This window comes from Halyomorpha halys, unplaced genomic scaffold, assembly GCF_000696795.3.
Source record: "Halyomorpha halys isolate HHAL.00 unplaced genomic scaffold, Hhal_1.1 Scaffold95.1, whole genome shotgun sequence".
In the NCBI taxonomy this organism is placed as follows: Eukaryota; Metazoa; Arthropoda; class Insecta; order Hemiptera; family Pentatomidae; genus Halyomorpha; species Halyomorpha halys.
In genome coordinates this window covers 1,173,285-1,196,861 of record NW_027108063.1, presented here as the reverse complement: position 1 = coordinate 1,196,861, position 23,577 = coordinate 1,173,285, and the positions used below count along the sequence as shown (strand labels likewise).

At 30.7% G+C, this 23,577-nt stretch overlaps 2 protein-coding genes across 3 annotated transcripts; one reads left to right on the top strand and one right to left on the bottom strand.

The window, feature by feature from the left end:
- Positions 1-2,209: 2,209 nt before the first annotated feature.
- On the bottom strand, positions 2,210-9,294 carry LOC106677363 (uncharacterized). 2 transcript variants are annotated; one of them, XM_014415246.3, is made up of 7 exons: positions 9,206-9,294; positions 5,689-6,071; positions 4,966-5,365; positions 4,393-4,492; positions 3,139-3,240; positions 2,903-3,064; positions 2,210-2,394 (listed from the first exon to the last, which is right to left on the bottom strand). In XM_014415246.3, the coding sequence occupies exons 1-7, from the start codon at positions 9,244-9,246 to the stop codon at positions 2,323-2,325; spliced, it is 1,260 nt and encodes a 419-aa protein (XP_014270732.1). In that variant the 5' UTR covers positions 9,247-9,294; the 3' UTR covers positions 2,210-2,322. The 2 variants fall into 2 exon arrangements, with proteins under 2 accessions (XP_014270732.1, XP_066902540.1); XM_067046439.1 differs by having other exon boundaries at positions 9,165-9,275.
- A 6,077-nt stretch (positions 9,295-15,371) lies between these two features.
- On the top strand, positions 15,372-23,555 carry LOC106677365 (mpv17-like protein). The gene is made up of 5 exons (XM_024361720.2): positions 15,372-15,421; positions 18,810-18,936; positions 19,364-19,458; positions 21,818-21,930; positions 23,007-23,555. The coding sequence occupies exons 2-5, from the start codon at positions 18,811-18,813 to the stop codon at positions 23,261-23,263; spliced, it is 591 nt and encodes a 196-aa protein (XP_024217488.2). The 5' UTR covers positions 15,372-15,421; position 18,810; the 3' UTR covers positions 23,264-23,555.
- Positions 23,556-23,577: the final 22 nt, after the last annotated feature.

Sequence of the window (23,577 nt, the reverse complement as noted above, 5' to 3'; positions counted from 1 at the left end):
TTAAAACTTAGCTTAGAAAATAATAAATAATTTATTGACTAATAATTGCAACATACATAATGACAATATTCAGAGCTTAAGTTCAGATATTGGACTGACTGGTAAAACTAATTTTTTATTCCATATATAGCACTACGCCTGACCGTTCTAAATAATCAAGCACCAAATGCTTTTTGAAAGCCCCTAACTCATGAAAGTTGATAATAGAAGGAGCCTATAATATTGTCATACATAATAACTAATGTTTCCAACCTGAGTCGATGTAATGCTTACCTTCCTTTCTGAATATTTCATACAACAGTCATCCATGTGCCTTATTGGCAAACAGATATTATTCAGTTCATGAAAAAAAAATTTTTTTTTAAATTTCTTTCGAATTAAAGGACTTTGAATTACTTTTTCATAATATCTAAAAAATATTTAAATTTAAATTATACGTTTATGAATTGATACTCCCCTTGAGGAAATGTACAATATTCCTAAATTTTGCGACTTTATAATATTATGTAACTAACTATATAGTTTGTATAAACAACGAATCAGATTTTTTTGTATACACAAATCAGAGTTCGAATACCTCAATAGATTAATGCTTAATCGAGTTAGATAAGCTGACGACGAGAAATTTTATGGCCGCTTCGAATTTCTAATAAATAGAATAATTCTAATTCTGAATAAAAGTTTTCAGCGAATTAGTTGCTTATAAATTTTCGGTACTCCATTCGATCCACTTTGTGTATAATTTGTGTAATTTGACAATAATAATTGTGTGCTAATTTGATAGCTGACAAAATGAAAATTTGGCTAAAATTCTAAACTTTAATGAAAGAAAATACTTTTTAAAATTATATATTGCTATCTTGGACTACATTTGGACAAACGACTAACTTATAATTCTCACACAATACAGAAAACTGTAGGTCGATTCCGACTATTACAACATTTACTAGACAAACGGTCTAAACTTCCAATCCATTACAAAAGACTGATCTACATGATTTTAATAAGGCCTACCTGGACATACGGAGTTGAGCTTTGGGGCTCCACTAAACCTTCCAATTCCTCTTGTATCCAATCCTTACAATCCGAAATCCTTCGTAAAATTCTCAATGATCCTTACATGTGAATGTCACAAACAAAATCATCTATCAAGACCTTAATGTTCCGTATGTGACCTATCTAGCCCGCACCAAATACCATTGCTTCCATTATAAACTCCCTAACCACCCAAACCCATTAGCTTCTTACCTGGCTTCCTCTTCCAGTCCTGACAATTCCCCGAGGAGCATGAAAAGAAGACGGTCACGAAACCTCCTAATGTAAAAACGTTATTAGAGTGCTACCAATGGCTAGTTTCTCTACATGCCTGTATCATGCGATTTTGATCTCACCTCAAATTTCCAGGATGTATTATATGTACAGTTGTAAATGTCAATAAACATATAATAAAAAAAATTGTATATTGTTTAAAAATAGTTCCCTAAACATGGATAGACGGTCCGAAACGTTGGCAAGGAAAAAAAGAAAAAAAAATACAACTAGAATTACAGTTAGTACAAAAACCTGAAGGATCTCTGGACACTAATTGATTATTTGTTTTTTTCTGTTAACATTCTTCTATGATGAAATCAACTAAGAAAAAAGAAAAGCGAAACGTTGGCTATAATAAAATAGTACACCAATTTATTATTTGAGTTTTAATTGACCGCACCCGGACAAAATTCCATTTAAAGAAAAAAAAAATCATTATAAATAAAATATAGGGGGTGGATTATATCCTATTTATTTGTCCATATTAATCTAATATATTATACCAGGCATAGTGTCTTCATTCATTGATTTGAATAGTGACACAGCTGACAAAAAATAAAATTCATTTTCACTTTGTGTTTGAGGTATTCTATAGGATGTACCGTAGGCTGGAGTTAATTTGTAACAGCTCTAAATGCTTTAGGTAAAGTCTGTAGGAAAAACTCATTAAAAAAAAAAGTAACTGCAGTATACGGTTCCAACTATAAATAAAAACAAAAAAATTGTCAGATGCGTCCCTATTCAAGCAAAGTAGTGATGTATATTTCCATAACTCTTAAGATTTTGTACAGCATAAAGTTCTTTTCTGTTCCCAAAGAATAAAAATTGAATATATGTACATATTTTTTAATAGACACAACAAATAAAGGTTAGTAAACGAGATTCATTTGACAAACATTTAATTTCATTATTTGTGAACATTGTAACAAACTATAAAAGTTTGTATATTTAGTATTTATACTTGTAGCAGCTAATCATCCCTAACACATACAATTTTTCTCAAAATAATAATTATTCTGTAGTTTCACTGCTCGATTTAATTGTAATTAACATACTGAAGTAGCAGTAAGATGCATTTATCACCTGAAAAATAGTTTCGATAAATAAAAACTGAAGTAACATAAAGCATAACATATATTTTACTTCATATATTCTGTTTTGTTTTTATTCGTTTTTATGAATACTTTTTTCTTGTTTTCAGAACCTTTATTAATATGATTTTTGAACCAATAAATTGATAAGACTTAGGTTTCGTATTATTTCTGATTGGATAGTTGTATTTTGAATAGATTAGTTTTAAAAAAATGATCGTGGCATATTACAGTATAGCCTGTATAACTGAGATCTCAAGAGACCAAGGAATTTTTATCACATAAAGAGGCTTTTCAATTATCCAGTTTTCCAAATATGCTGATGCCAATACTATTCTGATGTTATATTATGAATTAACTAATATAATATACCCATATAATAAGCTAATAGGAATACACTAATTTATGCTAATTGGATTGTCCTAATGTAATGTACATCGAATGTATATTACATCCTAATATAAACCAAGCCTGATTACAGGAATCATTTTTATATTTACCTTACTTAGGTTTTCCATGTTAGTTCGAATTCCCATGATAGTTCTTAACGTCGGAAATCTGTCTGAGTCTAGCATGCTTTGAAATATTTGAAATGTTTTTCTACTTTTGGTAGGCATTTCGTACCATGGTGAATCGTAGACTTCGTTCCGAAGTTTTTGAACCTAAAAATAATTCGCATTTTTTTTTTTTTATAAAAGATAAAAACAAAATAGTGAAGTATTATCAGAGCACTTACCTCCTCTATTAAGCACTCATTAAAAAAACTGTAGACATATTGACTCAATGTTACGGCACCGATCATCATGAACGCTTGCAACACCGCCACAAAAGACATTTCCTAGGCAAATGTAGTATTGACATATTATACATATCACAGAAGAATAATGTTGTGGAAAATTATTATTATTTTATTAAATAGTATGATTCGGGGTAGTCATTATATTGTATCTGAGTTCAATATATTTTTTTTTTCTGAACCCTCTAAAACAGAAATAAGAAGTGAATTAGTAAATGCATTACTGTGAAAAAGAAAAGTAATTCGTGTTGTGTCTTACCTTTTACTACCTTTGGTATTTTAAGGTTACCTATTATGTTTAATGTATATGAGCTATCCATTCTAAAAAGGAGCTATTTTAAGTCCGGAGGTGAGGGGCCTCCTCGTGTTGTATCGCATATAAGATAAAAATAAAAATATTAATTAATAAAGACGATGATAATGGTGAAATAATCAGAAAACATTCAGAAGTCGAAAAGAAGTGTGAGGGAGGAGGTGGGGGTGCATCAGAAGATGGAGTTATGAGGTGATGTTAATAGGGTTTTTGGAACCTTTCCTGCCCTGCCACCTCGCAGGAAGGGGGGATGGGGTGATGGACTGGAATACTGGATTGAAGGAAGCAGGGAGACTGACGAAGAATTTAATGTGTCTCCGTGTGATGTGTTCAATAATTTGAAGTACTTTAGTTAAATATATCCTATTTTTTTTCTGAGTACGATTTTGCGACTGAACATCTTTCTTAGTTGTAAAAACGCTTCTTAATTTGCCATAAATAAAATAATATATAAAGACCTTGACGTTATATATGTAACCCCGATCTAGTCCAACCAGATACCATTCCTTCCATTATAAACTCCCTAAGCGCCCAAACCAACTAGTTTCTAACCTTGCTTCCTCATCCATTCCTGACAATCCTCCGAGGCATTTGAAAAGAAGATGGCCATGAGACCTGCTGATATAAAACGTCATTAAAGTGCTACCAATGGGTAGTTTCTCTTCACGCATGTATCACTCCATTATAAACTTACATCAAATTTACTGGATGTATCATTATGTACAGTTGTAAATTTCAATAAAGATATACAAAAAAAAAAATAAAAAAAATACAATTCTCAGCGGGGTTTTAAAATTGGTATCTCGTAAACATTTCAGTTAGATTAACGATAATACAATAAAGCAGAAAATAAAATTATTATTTGAATAAAAATTACTTACGGTTGCAGCTTTGACTGCTATTGAACACATAACCCACACGCCTCCGTGATATGTAACGTTTGTAATTGATGCGAAAATTCGAGAAAGTCGAGACGAACACCTGAAAAGTGAACATCAGCTATTTGAGTTTTAGAGAATAATTTGTTTGTTTTTAGAATGAGGATTGTGTGAACACAAATTATGTAAGTGCTAAAATAAAATTAATCTAATTTTATTTACGCCGATCACGCATCATTGTAAACTTTTATGCTATTCTAAATACTAAATCTTTATAATATTATATGATGTTCACCATTTAGCAAAGGAAAGTTAAAAAGAAATCATTAATTTAAAGCCCATCACAATTAAAAATATTTATCATTTTAATTATTATACATTAATACCAAACAATAATATATCTTAAAAAATTTTAACAGATTTTTTAGTTTCATTTTATAAATATATATGATTAATGCTTAGTAATTAAAATATACAAAAATTTTAATAAAAAGGAGTCCTTTCTGTTTTTAAACTGTAGGTATATTACTTATGTTTCCACAGGCCAGTGGTTCTCAATTATGAAAGTAGGCTTACCTATAAAGGTTTTGAAAGTGCATTATTGCATTCCCCAATTCTTTTTCGAGGAGAAGGTCCCTTACTTCGTAAAATTCTATTCTGCTTTCAAAAGTCATATTCTTCATCATCCTTTTGATCCGTTTAAAAATGGTTAGTAATGAGGTTCCAATAAGCCTCATCTGATGTCCCATTACGATGGCAAAAGTCATGAGGAGCTGAAAAATTTGGATATAAATGCACTGTGCGAAGGCCATCATCACGACCTCCAAGCCGTAGGTGATGAAGTACCCCCAGGTCGTGTCCAGTTGGAACGGGGTCCACGCTACGAAGATGAGAGCCTCATTTCTCTGCTCTGGGGTCTTGTAAAAGAATTTGACAGCTGGCAGACCGACGTAGAACACCCAGCTAATGCATCCACCTAGCAAAGAAAATAAGTACTCATCGATTTCCTCCTATGAATATGGAAATGACTAGGTACAATCTCAATACATGTATAAGTGTAAAATAAAACACATTAGAACTGAGACATCTCATGGGATAATAAATCTATCAACACTGTAGAGATCGAAAAATATCAAATTCGATGGCAGCTGATGTTCACCAACTACATTAATATCATAGAACAATATTTAAAATTACAAAAGTTATTTATTAAGAATACTCTATTTAATTTTGCTAATTTTAAAATTTACTTTAACACTTGTCTGGATGGATTTTAATTGTTTAGTAACAAATACTCACAGGTAACGTAATAGCTGTTGAAAGTTCTCATCCAGTCTTCTGATTTTTTCTTCAACTTAGCAGTCTCTCTTTCTAGATAGGTGTATTGCCACCATCGATCAAGTTCCTCGCTCAGGGACTTTATTTCCTCCTTGTGGTAGACGACGATATAGCTCGAAGTAAGGTAAACGGACGTCCACCCATAGTCTACCACCTTGTTTATCCAGTTCAATTTGTCGAAGTTGTAGATAGTGTGGATGAGGTTCGAGAGCAGCATCAAGACTCCGAAAAATCCGACCAATGCAGACGGGATCACAAATCGTGAATGACTTTGCCACATTGTCACCCCGGCTAGGACGAAGCGGGCTATGTTGGAGATGAACCCCATTTCTTTATTGCCTTCCCTAAAAATAAAGTTCTTATACATTACTTTGCATCGCACGTTTAATATAAGTAACCGTACTAGCTATGATTTTGAATAGTTTTTGCCAAGTGCAAAACATTATCAGAAGTTATCGCATGAACTTATTAGAATAGGAGTGCCAAGATGTTTTTGTTGTTTGGGCTTCAAGGCAATATGACAATTAGAGTCTTACATCCCTACAAGCCATTTAGACGAATTTCATTTGTGAAAACGATACGAAATAAATATACCTACCCTACATAAATGGAAACTGAGCTCATACCACTCATGACTTCTCAGAATAAGTACTTAAGGTACATACTGGCCATAGATGCGACCATGGCTTCGTCGGACCTCGCGCTAATAATAAAACAGTGATTTGAGCTCTGTCTAAAAGTGACTTATGAAATAAAAAAAATATGAGAATATCTAAAGTTCACAGATTAGAAAAGATTAAGTTAATTATGTGAGTTTAATAATGAACCTGCGAGATCAGGTTTATTGACAACGTGAAGGCCGGAGAGTAAAGGTTTGTTCTTGGCCTTGCAAAGGCTACAGCCGGTTCTGAGCCTGGTTATTTAGGCCTATAAACACATCGTGATTTTTCAATTTTTTTTCTGATTGACAAAATAGTCTCCTTCGGGTATCTCTAAGGATTTAAAGGTTTCATTCCATAATATTCCAGAGAAAGAAAAAGTATCCTCCAACGTAAAAAAGAAAAAGTTCCCTCATTTATTTACTGATCTTTTTTTTGAAACTTTAAAATAATAATACTATCTTAATACACTTTAAATAATAATAATAAACTTAAAAAAATAATACTATCTATAACTTAGGCCTTTCGTCCACTAGGAGCGGAAAGCTGCCAAAAGTTGCACTCGACCGATCCAAACACGTAGGGTACTGCGTACACTAGGCCCGTATTGTTCGTCAGTGTTCGTCCGAACAGGTACGAAGTGTGAACCGATTTCGTTCTGCTGGGATTTAGTTGGAAGAGAGCAAAAAAAGAGTAATGAGTGGAGTAGAAAAGTTAATATAAAAGAAATTTTGTCAAGAATGCGTCGAAATGTGTCCTTTCTCATTTCTTAATTGTGGTCATCGTCGATTTTAAGATCATATTACAAGAGAGAAACGTCACCGAACTCCTTTGTTTTTTAGTAAATGTATTAGCTACATTTTTCGTCTTCGTCGATATCGGGTGTGCTTTAAATGTCGATTAATTAACGGTGATCGAATCCGAGCGAATACTGAGGCAACGGAAGATAACTGTATCACATATAACATATAACTGACGAACGGTGTTCGCAGGAATACGTTGCTCCCCAGTGGACAATAGTCCTTAAGGTTTATAACTATCTATTCGTATCATAGATACATAGTAAAAAATAAAATAAAACAGTAAATAATAAATTTTTTAAAAATATTCCTTAATAAAATAGAACCATTGCCACAGAAGAACTAAACGCATTGACATTATTGCTACTATTATCATCATGCTATTGTTTTCATCTGTCATTAAGTAAGAAACCATAATTATTATTTCAGCTACAATTGCCATACGAATATTATTATAATTTTATAGTTATATATAGTGATGTTATAACACATATCTATGTTTTGACATATTCGTGCAAACGTTACTTTTACTTGTCATTAGCAACAAAGGTTATTTAATTTTTTTTTCTAATCATATTGGAAATGTTATGGCTTCACTGCTCTGTATACGCATAAATTAATTCATTCATAGACTAACCAACAAAAAAAAATGTTGGATGTAAAAAAACGTTTAGACCCACAAACGGCTTATCTCTAACACCTACACAATTCGTACCCGGACTTACAACCCTCTTAATCAACTTTAATAGAATGTGGGGATGCTTAAAACTATGAAATAAAACAATAAATTCATACCAGAAGGATAACATTTTGACTGAAGCTCACACCCTATTTTCATGGTATTGTTCCGTCCAGAAAAAACTAGAGACCGAACTCACGAAGAAATGAGGTACGTTTGACCCAAACCAAAAAAGCCGGAGGAGGTGCCCAAATGTAACGAAGAAAATATATAAGTATACATGAAGTATACTAGAAACCTCTAAATCATGCCTAAAGGTCAGGAAATAGATATAATAAGCACCCTACACCTATTCGATGTATTTGTAAAAGCCTATTTGAGTGAAAATACGACAAAGATCACTTCACCATTCGAGAGGACTTGTATAAACATATACCCAATGGGTTATGAAAATAAATTACTTAAGTGGAAAATTTATTAAAATCACGTGTTCTGAAAATAACGTACCGGGAAGAGAATAAATAGAATTAGACAATTATTAAATTTTCAAAATGCACTATGCAATCCATTCGAAATGGATATATTTTATTATTATTATTCAGTTGATTAAAAAAGTAAATTATATCAAAATATATAGTTCTAAGGAAAATGTATGAATGCTTCTTGTACTGTCTAATCAAAATCGAGAACAAGTTATTTTACCATTTGCTATTATATTGTTATATATCGTTAGCCACAGCCATTTTATTTTATGTTAATTTCCGTTTGATAAAATCAATTTCGGAACCATTGGTCATTTATGCATAAGGAATGAAATTGGTCTTTGGGTAATATGCATAATATCCTAAAATTGGGATACATCAGATTATGTGTTCTGTTGACACCTATATTTTTAAGGTGGGCTAAAAACGAAAGATTTGTAAAATCGTACAAAACAAACACAAACATTTAAGTATTAGTAAAATCATTAACGTAAGTAAAGGGTATACGCATTTAAAAGATCTCAAGAGTTTTATGAAATAACGGAATCTTTATTAATTTTAAGGTATTTGTTTTTGAAAAAAAAAAAACAACAACACTGAATTCTACAAAAAGAACATCTTATCAGAAAATCTAAATTGTTGCCTCTTATTTTTTGAACAACAACAAAAAAAAACGATTCGTGATCATGACTTCTATCTTCATCTGAATTTGAATATGTTTTTAATTTCATATTTCTATAACTCCTTTGAAATAACTTTTTAAAATACTATTGTAAAGCTTCTGAATTTTGTTGTTTTAACTTATAAATATACTAACCGATTCAGATGTACAATTAAACCTATAGGATAGTTACGCACTCAGCAAAGAAGAGGCCCTTGATGCTTTTACCATATGTCATCTTTAATTTCGAAGCAGCCTTCGATGCAGACGCGGTCCAAGTGTCCTAAGGAGCCTATCTCAGGCTTTAAATATACAATTACACCTCCACCCATTTCTTAGCGTATTACATTATAGAGAAGAATTACGCCTTAGTAAAAATGGATACGTTTCGATCATGAACTAGTTACAGTAGTGTTGCCCAGGTAACGGTTGGGCATCATCTTAAAATATTGAAACTGGTTTCATGCAGAAATTTGTATTTCATATGACGTAATCTTTCCTAATACTATATACTCTATTTTTTTTTTTACTAGTTAATATCGGGTACTAATAATTTATCAAAACTTTGATTTATGTAGTGAAATACTTTATGAAAATAAATGAACAGTATTGCTAATATTCTAAAATATTATAATAGGTATTCTAAAAATCCTAACTCTAGTTTTCTTTTCTCAACTACCTACGAGTCCTTTTTTAAAGGAACTGCAATTGACGGTATAGGATAAGCAATGCCGTTTCATACAAGCTTTTTTTCTGAAATTTCTTAATCCAGCTATGTACTGAACATGTAGCTGAAAATATTTAATGCTAAATAATGTTCCATTTAAATTATTCAAATTAAAATAAAAGAGTAAGAAATATAAAACAATATGATAACTGATATATAATACACTATTTATGATCACGGAAGTTGCTACAACTTATTGGGAGAGAGGGAAGGCAGAATTTAAAATTCCTGGAGGATATTCATGGAACTTTGCCATTTTTCTAAACATTTTTGTAAAATTGACCTTTTTAAATAGCGTTCATAGACAATTTTGAAAATAATAATCTCATTGAGTAATATTTCACCACAATGTTTTCAGTTTGAAGTAGGTTCTCACATTTTCCTAATCTGTATTCAATTGAATTAGAACGTAAACCATTTAAATTCATTTGAAATATGATTTTCAGGATTTTTTTTTTACATTCACTTACCGATATTTTATTTAATTATTCCTCATCCTACACTCTCCTTTCAGCAACCGTCCTCTTCTGTCCTGTCGTGTTAGTACAAGAGAAAAAAAGGCAGTTATCTCACCCCAATTTTTTATTACTTTAATGAAAACTATGTATAATTACTAGTCAAAATTGATGAGTCTGCCAAGTACAGGTAGAGGGAATAAAAAATGGCGGCTGTTTCAAAACCTTAAAAAACACTAATTTTTCATTCGGAGCTCTATATCTTAAAAACTACCTACAACACTAGAAAACCTAAGAGCTCATTATTTAAAGAAGTGTAAATTTGCTGAAATATTAGCCTTAAAAGAGCTATATACTTCTAATAGTTCTCGAGATATACCTTTTTAAAAAGCAAAATTTCTTAAAATTCTACTGAAAGATTACTAGTTAGTTAATTTATTTTGAGAAATCTATATCTCAGGAACTATGTGACGTACAGATGCCTATTAGTACTCAAATTAAAGCTGGTTTAATGGACTATAGGGAAGTTTCTGACCTTTACCTTCGTAGGAATAGTAGTTTTCATGATATATGCTAAAATAAATTGTTTTTATGATATTCATATATGCATATAAATTTGGTAAATAACAATTTGTCCGAACAACTATAAATCAATTTATATTAGCAAATGTCATGAAAACTGTTACTCCTACGAAGATAAACATCATAAACTACTTTATAGCTCATTAAACTAGCTTTAATTTGAGTGCTATCGACATCTGTACTTCAAATGGCTTATGAGATATAGATTTTTCAAAATAAATTCACTAACTACTGATCTTTCAGTACGTTCCATACAACATTTTTATGAAATGTTGCTTTTTAAAAAGCTATATCTCGAGAACTATTTAATGTAAATTACTCTTTTAGGGCTCATATTTTAGCAAATGTGCCCATCTTTAAACGACGTTCTCTTAGGTTTTCTTGTGTTTTTCCTAATTTTTAAGATATAGAGCTCCGAATGAAAAATTAAATTTTTTTATCGCTTTGAAACAGCCGCCATTTTTTATTCCCCCTACCTATACTTGGCAGACTCATCAATTTTGACTATTAATTATACATAGTTTTCATTTAAGTAATCAAAAATTGGGGTGAGAGAACTGCCTTTTATCTCCTCTTGGGTTCTTGTACTATATGTTCAATAATAACGATATAAGTACTGTATATCCTGGTCTCCTATCTATGCTAACTACTTCCTTCCCTCCGTAGATAAAGGTCTTGTTGTATGGTTAGTTCTCTTTGGTCATTAATTGAGAGACATCGCTGTACGTCAGGACGGAAATCCCTGTCCTCCTCATCAGCTTGGCCATCAGTGGTCCGTAGACGGTACAGGAGTGTATGACGTGCTCAAGAGCCTCTGTTACCCAACAATTAAGGAATAAGGGATCGATAGTTTTGCCGTGTGCAACAAGGTTTGTTGCAAAACTCCTTCCCTCTTCACCTTGTATTGGTGTCTTTCTGTATGAGGAGGTCTACAGATATTCCCCTTCCTAACACCTGTATCGCTCATGAGACGCTGTTTTAAATGTTGAGTTACTCACAGCAGAGCCAACTTTCTCTCAATCCTTATGCTAAGGTACGTGAAAACCTTACTGGGATTTATGCTTTCTCACTGTAAACTGAGAGTAATAGGCTAGGTTCTGTCAGCCTTACCCCTCAAGAGAATGGCTTGAGTCTTAGCAACGGCGATCTTTCACTTCTTCCTCTAACACCCTGCATCTATCTGGTTGGCGCACCGACTAACTTCATCTTCATCCCTGGTGGGGAACCTCTTCTTAACCTCACCGGGTATAACTGCAGTGAAATATTTCAGTCCTATTAAAATAATTATTAATAGAAAAGCAAAAGATTTTCTCTTTTCAAAGGTTTTTTCTTGTATTACTGCCGATGTTATTTTGGTCACAAGCTAAGTTGATTCCTAAAATCAAAAGACGGATTTTATACTAACAATTTTTTTTAAATTTTATTTTAAGAGCATTTTGTAAAACATTTTGCCGAACCGTTATTTTTTCACGATTTTGATATTTCTTATTATTTTTATGAAAATCTTCATCATTGTATTTCTACCCTTTTTTCAGCCATGGATATTTAAAAAACTGTATAATTAAGAGATGACTTTTGTTATGTAACAAAAGTTTTAAATAATCTAAATTCTTAATTAATCCTCATATTCAAAGACATATTGGAATAAAAAAAATAAAGCAATCGTCACTATGAAGAGCTATAATTGACACTGTAAATAAGCTATTGATTCCTTATTTATTTTAACATTGTACCTGTACTGTACCTATATGTTATTATTTCATTTTTCAACCTTCTAAGGAAGTCTATCAAGCATTCATTACTTTTGTTTCGAACAAATCCAAAGATAATTGTTCGATTGATCTAATATTTCGAACAATACTCTGGAGGAAATTTAATAATTCTTCAATAGTTTCAAAACTATGATTTAATTTAACATATTTTGCTTTATCGGTAAGACGAAAAATTGCCTAAATATATGGAATATTTTATTCAATTGCTTAAAAGCCTTTTCGGTTCAACATAAAAATATATATAAAATAAATATACATAGAAAATATTTTATGTTCGAAGTAGTGCGAAACGTTGGTTAACAATAAATAGTTTTTCCATTATTTTGGTACCTTTTTTTAACCACCATCTGGACTATCTTCCTAGAATCTACCTCATTCGATTAACTATATTCTTCCAAAATAAAATATTAGATAAAAGTATATAAACAGTAAAATCCTAAGATAACGCAATTATGCCGGTATCGTCTTTGTAATAACCTGGTTCCAATGAATCAAAAGTAAAACAGTTTTAGAATACCTCGCCTTGAATGATTTTCGAAATCTGGATGGAATACCTTGGTACTTCGTCATGAGCTAGCCAATATTTGATAGTCAAAATACCTCGTGCTGAGTGAGTTTTTCTCGACAAATTTCTTCAGAGTTGGGGTTAAGAAAGCGAAAATAAAAGAGGATACCTAGAATTAGTGAATTTATAGGTAATTAAACTGTTGGGAGTCCAGGTGCCAATTAAAAGACTCGAGCAATAGTAGAATTTAAGATTTACTTTTGTTGAAAAAAAATTTACATGAACATTGATAAAAACTTCTTACAAATTAGAAGCACTTTGCTGAAGGCTCCTTCGCGTCTTGCGACTAAAGCCTAATGAATGAATTGTGATCTGCTCTACATATATTTAAATTAAATCTGTACCGCTGTAAGGGAGTACTGTTACTACACCAACGGTTATGCAAGAAGGTGCTCTAGTCAGAATCACACTCGGCCGCCATATTTTTACCCATTAAGGGTACCACTCTATGAGGCCTTGTGGACCCTGGAGAGTTTCCGAATGAAATACATATAAGAAGATTTGGAATGGATGTTAGGCTGGTAGGGGCGGACTTTGTCCGATGAAGTTTGTTTAGGTTCAAGGTCAGAAAATATATAATCTACCTCATTGTATTTCAATAATAAGTTGGATATTTTCAGAAAGTGGAGCCTATGTCCAATGAGATTTCTTATCAAAAGAGGGAGAAAGGAGAGAACATACTGAAATTAAGGACCTCCTCAAGGGAAAGGAGAAGCCGGCTTACATCTGGTACTTATTTTGGACTTCCAAAAAATTATCATTTATTACAGATGGATCAGGGACCCCTAAGCTGCGTGTGGAACAGATGGGATGAGTAAAACCCCAGAAGAAAGTTATTGAGAAGTGTTAGGTTTTCTGTTCATGCGGGAATAGACCCGAGTTGCCCAGGGGTTCTGCAGCCATATGCTGACAAAAATCATGAGAATGTACTCGTCTAAAAATTCTAAACTTTTATCTCACGTTACTCCTTGCACTAGCACTCAGCGCCATAAGGGGACCAAATAAGGTGTCGGCTCTACCTAAAACCTTTACTAAAAATATTTCATTCCATTGGAAATTTCAAAGTGAAAGGGGCTAACTCCAAGGGGTTATAAAGTTCACTTCACTATCAAAAGAAACTTCATTTACCGTAACTAAAACCAGATTCAGTTAAAACTCGTGAATCTTAAATGATATTCAATGGTAATGAATCCGGTCTCTAATTATTACATATACACTGTGTATGTAATAATTAGAGACTGGATTTTCACGTAATATTTCCTTTGCTCCTTTGCTCCAAATTCCACTAAACCTCACATAAATTGGAATCATAGAAAAGACATTCAAATAACACTATTTTTTTTTGTACACAAAAAAGTGTTTCTTAACAAATTTAATTGATTTTTATTTCATTTTTTGTTGTTTTTGTTCCATTTTTAATTTATGGTTTGAAATTGACCAATTTGAGGTAAGCAGTGCACAAGCAGTGCATTGATTAACGTAAGAGGAGTCAAATTCAACCTAAAAAAAAAGGAATTACGTGGCGAATGTTCTCGGAATACTATTCAGAAGGCCTTCTTTCCAAAGGTGACAAAACATTTGAATTTAATCAAAGGATATACGACTAATAAATGAGAAGTTCGGAAAATGAGTAAAACTCTTTCGAATCCGAATTCGAAGTTCATTTTGTCAGTAATTCAAACATAAATAATTAATTATAATCCTACAACTAAGATCTAAAAGGTTATATTTGTTAAAACTGTATTATATTTCTTTTCAGGAATCCATTTACACCCTTTATCCACTTCTTTATTCTAGGGTGTTGATATGAAAGTAAAGTAGTGATAGTTGATCTATAATTAAGCGTATTACAAATCAATTAAATGGTGATAAAGTAGGATAAAATGGCTGATATTAAGGATCTGGGCAGCATAGCCATAAAAAAATTTTTAAATAATTGGATTGTAAAATTATATTTATGATAGTTTCTTGAGAATGGTCAAATTGGTTGAAACGTTGGAATTTTAATGAAATAATAAAGAATGTTTCAAGACTTAACTTGGATACTAATTAATTTATTTAAACGATGATGAAACACTTTTTTAATAACTAATGTTGTTGGTGTGGAAGATTGTTTGGTCGATTTGAAGTAACTATTTTCTGTTTTAGTCTTTGGGTTTTAAATAGACTTTAAGTATGAAGCATATTAGCTCCAAAATCGTAAGTGGAGGGGGTAGCATTCTATAGCTCTTATATAACAGGAGTAAGGTGTCTCCAGTCAAGTCTGTGTTGAGGACTACTCCTAGATCACACTGGACCAAGCTAGGATATAGGTTCGTAGCAAAATTCAATCTCAGAATTTCTTACATAAGCGGTTATTACGTAACAGTTGAACTTCCGATCGTGATTCTCGTTGGCGGGCACTTCCAGTGTCTGTCGTTAAACAAGAATTCAAAGTAATTTCAGTAATATAATACGATTAAATGTTGTAATATTGTTTATAACTGGAAAATTAATAAGGCAGCTTTATTAAATAACTAAATGAATGAATAATTGTAAGTATTAATTTTGAAGTTTTCGTTATTTTCACTATATGTTATATTTCATTAAAATATTGAATATACACCTTAATCATGATCAGTTATAAAGTTAGTAAAATATTTGCGATTTTTAATTCCATAATTGTTAGTCTAAATTTAAAAAAGCTATATCTTTTTGTATTCACCAGAACATGAACAATTGTTATGATGCATAATGGTGAATAGAAAATTGTTGCTACGACTTATTGTAGAAAGGTTCAAATCTAAGATTTTTCAATAATTTTGAACGGGTTCCTTTAGTTACCGGAGCTCAGAGGAACATTCCATGAAATTTGCCCTTTTTTCAAAACATTTTGATGAATATTGACCAACCTAAATAGCTTTTATAATCAATTTTAAGTGTAATGAGCTCTTCGGGTAATGTTTCACCGACATTTTCAGAGTTTTAAGTAGGTTCAAAATTTTTCCATCTTTTTAGATTTCCAAATTATGGGGGGAGGATGGGATGCCTCTCTTCCTACTCCTCTGTTTGGAAGACCCCGTGAGTGCAGGGAAAAGCGATCAGAGTTAATTTTTTTTTCTAATTTGAGTTATCAGCACAATCTGGTGGGTTTTAATGAAATCCTATTAAAATTATTATACCAAAATATTCGTATTTTCTTTTTTGATTTAACAGTCGGTTTTGAAAACTTTTTTTGGAAAGCTTATTATTGTCTCTTTGTTGTGGAACCCTGTTTCTGAGGTTATGATAGTTAATAGTGTTTAACGTCTTAAAACAACATAACGTCTTAAGTTGCCAAGTGATGGGAATCCTACATGTTATTAAAGTTGCATGTGAGAAAGTTTGCCTCGATTTCTGACTACCACCAGCCGGAATGTCCCTCACATTTCTTGTAAGCCCCTGGCTTTAGAGCCACAAAATGTAATAACCGCCTTCAGCGGACCATGTTTTGCTCATCTTATAATGCCGTAAGGCAAATCAAGAAAAGTTGTATATACATGTATTATATATTATTTTATTATAATCCGTATTATATTTACATTATCAATAAAGAGGTTTTTTTAAAATAAAAAAAGATTTCTGACTCGAGAGTTAACGTTGTCTCACGTATAGAAATGATGGCTAATGATATAACAGCAACATTGACTGACCCTATGGCTCGTTTTGAATCATTTTCCATAGCATTAGACGAGAGCACCGATTTGTCCGAAACAGCATAACTGGTTATATTTATTATGTTGATAAAGAGATTACTGTTACTGAGGAATTGCTTTCTTTACAGCCGGTAAAAGGAACCACTATAGGAGAGGACATGTTAATGAAGTTCCAGTTTTGGCTTGTCAGGGTAAAAATTAGCTGATATATGCATAGATGGTGCAACTTCTATGGTCGGTTTACGTAAAGGCTTCATCGGAATTTTGAATGAAAAGCAACTGAATTAAAGGTGCAAAAAGATGACTTGATAGTCCTTCATTGCATTATCCACCAACTGAACTTGCGTTTTAAGTCCAGAATGTTATCAATGTGGTAGTAAAAACTATCATTTTTATTCGATCCCGAGGGCTTGACCATGGTCAGTTCAAGGCGATTTTGGATGAAATATCACCCGAATATGACGACGTAACATATTATTGTGAAGCCAGATGGCTAAGCAAAGGGAAAATACTGAAACGGTTTTACGAGCTTAAAAATGAAATAACAGATTTTATGCAAATAAACGATAAACCACAATTTGAATTGAGTGACCCAAAATGGATATGTGACATGGGATTTCGGTTTGCCCTTACAGGCTGTTTGAATGATTTAAATTTGAAACTTCAAAAACAAGAACAGTCAGTAAATGACAGATACTGTCTGTTACCAGTTACCATTTCTCCACGCTCTCTACGTATTGCTTATACTCAATATGCTGAAGAACTCAAGTTAATGTAGTGGAGTAATTTTCGAACAGACTTAGCGATTTCAAAAACATGGAAAACTGTTTCAATTTATTTGCTACTCCGACAAAAAGTAATATACAAAACTCTCCAATACATTTGCAAATGGAGTTGATCGAGATTGAAGAAAACTAAAATCTAAATTTGAAGACATGGAGTTGTGCGATTTCTAAAATAAAATACCTCGAAGAAGACCATTTTCCGCAGCTTAGAAAATTTGCAAGAAGATTAATTTGTGCGTTCGGCAGTACTTATAAATGCGAACCGTTCTTTTCAGTGAGGAAATTTAATAAATCAAACCATCGTACAAGGTTGACTGACGATAATTTGGAAAATTCTTTACGCCTTTGTATTAGTGGAATTAATCCAGACATCGATGGATTAGTTTACTAAATTCAAGCTCAGGTGTCTCATTGATTTCGGTGTCGCTATTTAAATTTCGTAGTTTGTAATAATTCCAAATTTCACGATTTAATTATAATGTTGTACCTACTTTTTTTCATTTTATTTTGTTATTTTAATAAATTGTATTATATTAACTATGCCGTATTATTTCATGTCTGATATCTATCGTTAAAAATTATGAACACTACTTTTAAAACACTACTTTTAAACGCGGCCGCGAAAGTATTTGCACATTAAAATTTAGCCCACAACATGTCAAAGGTTGCCTGCAGCTGGTATAAAGGAATTAACTGAAGCTTTTAGTGCTGTTATTATATGTTGGTGAACTAACTTAATTGAGAAAAACTCTACTAAAACTTAAAGAAAAAAAAATAATAAATATGAAAAGTTACAATTAGAGACTCATTTCATCAACTACTGTTTCTCTTAATAGGTCAAAGATGAAATTACCATTCTTCTCTCTATACATGAAAAAATTAGGGCATGAAAAAGATTAATAATACGTTGTTTATTAATTTCAATAAAATGTTTGTCTTGAACTACCACTTGTCTTAAGTTCTATACACATCCATAAAAGATGGGATTGTGCAGGTACCTTTCTCTTCACATTAATCTGAAAACATCTTATAAATGTTTAAGAACTATAAATGTATAAAATATAGTTCTGCTAATAGGTTTAATGAAATCTATTAACAGATTAAAACTCCCTTAATGTAAATAAAATATCAATATTGTTAACAATAATCATGTGGCATCACCATCGCATCCAAACCACGACTGCAATTGTAAAGATACACCAGATTTTCACAAATATCTTTAATTTTATTTTGTATGACAGGATGGCAGTTATTAAATTAGTAAAGACTTTATTCAAGAGACATCCACTTCTTGCAAACAGTGTGACTTTTGGAACAATGTGGGGTTTTTCAGATTTCAGTCAACAAATTATTACAAAACGTTTTTTAGTAAGTATTTGTTTGAAATTATTTAAATATTTTAAATACAAATATATTGTTTATTATCTGGTTTTTGGTATACACATATTATTTTAAATATATTTTGAAATAAAGATCTATCATTTAATATCCTCTTTGTGTGTATGTTGTTTGCAGATGAGTGTAGCGTGTCTACGTATGTGTGTACATGTATTTTTAGTTTTGTTCTTTCTTTTTTAATCAATATATTTTAAGTAATGTTCAAACTATGACTCTTGGCACCTAGGTTTTTTAATATCAGATATTATTTTAATCATTAGTGAAAAACTTTATATAAAAATGAATGCTCCTGAAGTTTTTTTTTATTCATAGAACAATATAGAAAAAACAACAGAAAGGTAAATTCTATGAAGAAGAATCATGATGTTTAGCAATAATTTACTTAATTATTTTACAGGATTGTAAGCAGCCTCTAGAACCAATCAACAAAGGAACTATAGTTAGATGTACGATTGTCGGGTCTTGTGTTACCTCAAATATTCTTTTTTTTTGGTTAGTATATATGAAGCACATACTACAGAATAAATTAGTTATATGAATACAGGTTTCATGAAAGCTTAATTTAAAGTGTTTGCATATTTAAAAAATAAAAGAAGGATTTGATGAATGATGCAAACTATTTTTATGAAGAATCTTAAGAATACCACATTGTATAATTCCATCCATTAATATATATTGATATAGATTTACATGAATTATAATTTTGTTGAGTCCATTTAAGTTAATTTTCTGTAAGGCCTTCCTGGCATATAGAACATTTTCTTCTGAGAATTGCTGAGAATAGTCCATAGAAATAATATCCTTCTGATACCCTACTTTCTTTCTTTTTTTATTTTATTCATTTAAAAAATTACATCCAATATGGTCCAACCAGATGATAACATCTATCAGTCAGTGTCAAAATAACACATAAAAATGATAGACATATGTAAACTGTAAATATTAGAGTTTAGACTATTAGAGTGATGTAGAGGCTATACAATTTTTAAGGTAGATAAGTGCAATATGAATTGATATAAAGTAATACAATTAATATTTTAATTAACAACTACTAAAATAAAAATAAAGTATAAAATAAAAAATAATAATCATAAAAATAACTGAAAGGATTTTGAAGTGAATAATAAAGCTGCAAATTTACAATTAGTGAATTAATATAATAATGAGAATAAAACAAGATGATACAGAATATTATAAAAACAAGGATCCAATAATATCTATTCCTAAGCACACACAGACATTGCTAATACAGATTGTAATATAATAAATAAATTATGTGGTTAAGAGATAATACTGGCAGATAGGCAATTATTCCTCATTTTAAGACTTTTTAAAACAAAGTAAATAAATAAAATGAATTATATTAAAAAAATAATTTAAAGGTAATTAAAAACTAGTTCCCCCAACTGACTTAACACATTGTTCTCATATTAAAAAATTACCTGGTCATTTTATTATCAATAATTTTGTTTTTAGATGGATAAGAGCATCAAATAAAAAGGCATTAAGTCTATTCAACAGAAAATTACAGAATCTTTTGGAGCATCCAACAGCCAAAACCAATTTTGTACCGATTTGTGCAAGGTTTTAATTGTAGTAAATATTCCATTTTTTGAATTACCACTGTTTAGAACATTTTTAGGGGAAAAAACAAAAAGAAAACCATTTGAAGAGAACTCACTAAGGAGAAAATATCAAAGAACTTAATAGATGTAACCTCTTGGTTGAAATGCTTCGTCAAGAAATCAACCCAATAGCATTTTTAATAGCTTTTAAGGTTCTCCCAAGGACTAATTATGAAACTGTCTCTTGATTTGTAATTGATAATGTTATGTTGGAGCGTAGCTGCACTTAAGTGATTAAACTGGTGGAAGCTGCTTGAGGAGGCCAGAACCCAGTAATGGGTTGTCCCGCTGAGTGATGAAGAAAAATGTTATGATTTTTTTTTTTTTTAATTCAGAGCTTCAGTATAATGTTCTACTACTTGTAACAGGCACAGCACCATTCATGATAGAAATACTTTTTACATTTTTAAACTTTCTCAATATTGATTTATTACTTGTGAGTTTTTTGGTTAATGCTATATTCTTATGTAAATACACAATTAAAATGCTGAGTAGAAAATCCTGCTATATGAAACTTGAGAAAAAAATAGGGAATTTTGCTTGATAGAATACTTCTTATACTTTTTTTTTAATCTTAAATTGAGGTAGTTTTAACAAGTTGAAAAATAGAGTTTTCCTAGTCTTCAGAATAAGAATATAAAATCATTAAATACAATTAACTTCCTCATAGCTCTTCAATTATGGACAAAAGTTCAGGTTTTTAATCAGAGCAATTAATTTTTATATGTGTATTTACATAAAATTAGAAAGTATTTTGCAAGTTTAATTTGATTCAAATAAGGCTAGGCTTTCCATAAAATAAAATAAATAAAAGTTTTCCATGATCTAGTGTTATAAATTAAACAATAAAGTGAATTAGTACAAGATTTAGGGGTAAAATATTTAGGGTTTTGAGCAGTCAAAATAATTGTGCAGACAATTATTAACATTTTGGATTTTTTATTGCATAAAATGTTTGTATATAATCAATACAAAGTGATTTTTTTAGAGAATATTTAAAATAAAAATATTAAAAGCCACGTTAGATTGAGGATATGAAATAAAAGGAACTCAAGTAGGATGATGAATATATATATATATTGTATTGAGGTATTATAAAGAATACAGAAAATGGTAAAATGAACTTATCATGAAAAGCATTCTATTTGGAACAGTGGCTTTCAAGTCTTCAGTCTTTTTTTCTACTTAATTTGATATGAATAAAGAATATAAGCTATGCGTTTCAGGTATAAATGGATGGAGAAAAGATTCACTGGCAGCTCTTACAAAATTTTAGTCAAAAAGATTCTGTTAGATCAATTTGTTCTCACACCACCTCTGCTTAGTGCTTTCTTCATTAGTGAGTATTATCAAATGTAAATCAATCATTAAATGTGTTACTTTCATACAGATTTAGCTGTTGTAAAATCTGTGATTTTTTAAATCTTATTTATATTTTTAAAGAAAGGCGTTTTGTGAGGTTCTTGATAGATGTTTCATAAGTGACTACTAAAATAGAAAGATATGAATTGAAAACTCATAATTCAAATGAAACAAACTTTCAATCATAATATGTTACATAAATATCTCTAGAATTATGTCATTCCACTTGTCTCTAAAAACATTTATAATTAATTTATATATATTTTTTTCACTTTCTTGAGACTGGTTATTATTGTTTAAATAAAGTAAATTGTATCCAATTTAAGTCACAAAATATTCTTTATTTCTTTTAGCAAGTTTTTACAAAGTAGGGTAAATAAAATATAATAGTGGTAAATTGATTTTAATTAAAAATTTTCATATTAATGCGAAGAGTGACAAAATAGGGTAATTTTGACAGAAATTAGTTGACCTCAGCAGAGTCGCCTGCAGAAAGTTTTAAAATTATTGATGCAGGGTAAATTTGTATTTAAGATTGTACTTGAGAATGCCAAAATTGGCTGAAACTTTGGACTTTTAAGAAATAAAGAGCGTTTTGAGAATTAAAGTGGATAAAAATTATTTTATTTAAACAATCTATAATTACTTTTTGTTTTAGCTCATACCGTACTTGTCATCATCATTTATTATGTTATGTCATTTGAAACATCTATATTCGCCAATTGCACTATTGTGTATATTTGTGGATTAACACAATCAAAAACTAATAGTCAACTGAATATTAGTAGAATGTTTAATAATAAATTTGAAATATCATATAGAAATAGTAGGTTACACAATTAACATATGAAAATGGACTTTGAATAACAACTTGCTATCTCAGTAAATAAAAAAAAGCAATAAAAGTATTTGGTATAATAGATTTTGGTGCTTTTTAATACAATTAGGCTGGGTAAAGTAATTTTATTGATAAATTCAAAATCAAGGATTTCATAACAATGATAGATAAAGTTTTATTAATTTTGGTTATTGTAAACATATTTTTTGTTTAAGGTATGAGCATTTTGGAAAGCAGAGAAGACATAACAGCTGAATGGAAGGAAAAAATAGTTCCAACAATGCAAAAGGCATGGTTCTTCTGGTTTCCAGCACAAATGATCAACTTTTTATTTATTCCGTCAGTTATGAGAATAACATATATAAGTTGCTGTTCATTTATTTGGACTAATATTCTTTGTTTTGTAAAAAGGACCAATTCAGCTGATATCAAATGCATCACAGAACAAAAAGAGGAACAATTGACTCTGTGAAATACTTTTCTGATCTCATGAGTTTATGAAGAATGCGATCTTCTTAAATAAGTTTTTTAAACCAAAGAAACAGTTTTTATATTAATCTAAGCTCACAATGTTTGTTTAAACTTCAATTGATAATATATTGTTATGAAGACATGTTTTAACTTTGTTTATTGTTGCCTTAATTAACAATTATAGAAAATAAATTATATTTTGAAAACTGTTAATATTCCTAATTTTTACTAGAAAAAACATTTTTACAGACAAAATAATTATATTTCAATGAAAAACTATATCAACAATTACTTTCAGATATTTTTAAAGAAAAT

Bases quoted from the DNA above. Each gene is read 5' to 3' on its own strand.
- LOC106677365 (XM_024361720.2), top strand. From the start codon at position 18,811: ATGGCAGTTATTAAATTAGTAAAGACTTTATTCAAGAGACATCCACTT. The intron at 19,459-21,817 runs GTTAGTATATAT...TATGCGTTTCAG, and splicing joins TCAAATATTCTTTTTTTTTG to GTATAAATGGATGGAGAAAA. The intron at 21,931-23,006 runs GTGAGTATTATC...TTTTTGTTTAAG, and splicing joins GCTTAGTGCTTTCTTCATTA to GTATGAGCATTTTGGAAAGC.
- LOC106677363 (XM_014415246.3), bottom strand. From the start codon at position 9,246: ATGACATATGGTAAAAGCATCAAGGGCCTCTTCTTTGCTGA. The intron at 5,366-5,688 runs GTGAGTATTTGT...TTTCTTTGCTAG, and splicing joins CAACAGCTATTACGTTACCT to GTGGATGCATTAGCTGGGTG. The intron at 3,065-3,138 runs GTAAGTGCTCTG...AATTATTTTTAG, and splicing joins ATGAGTGCTTAATAGAGGAG to GTTCAAAAACTTCGGAACGA.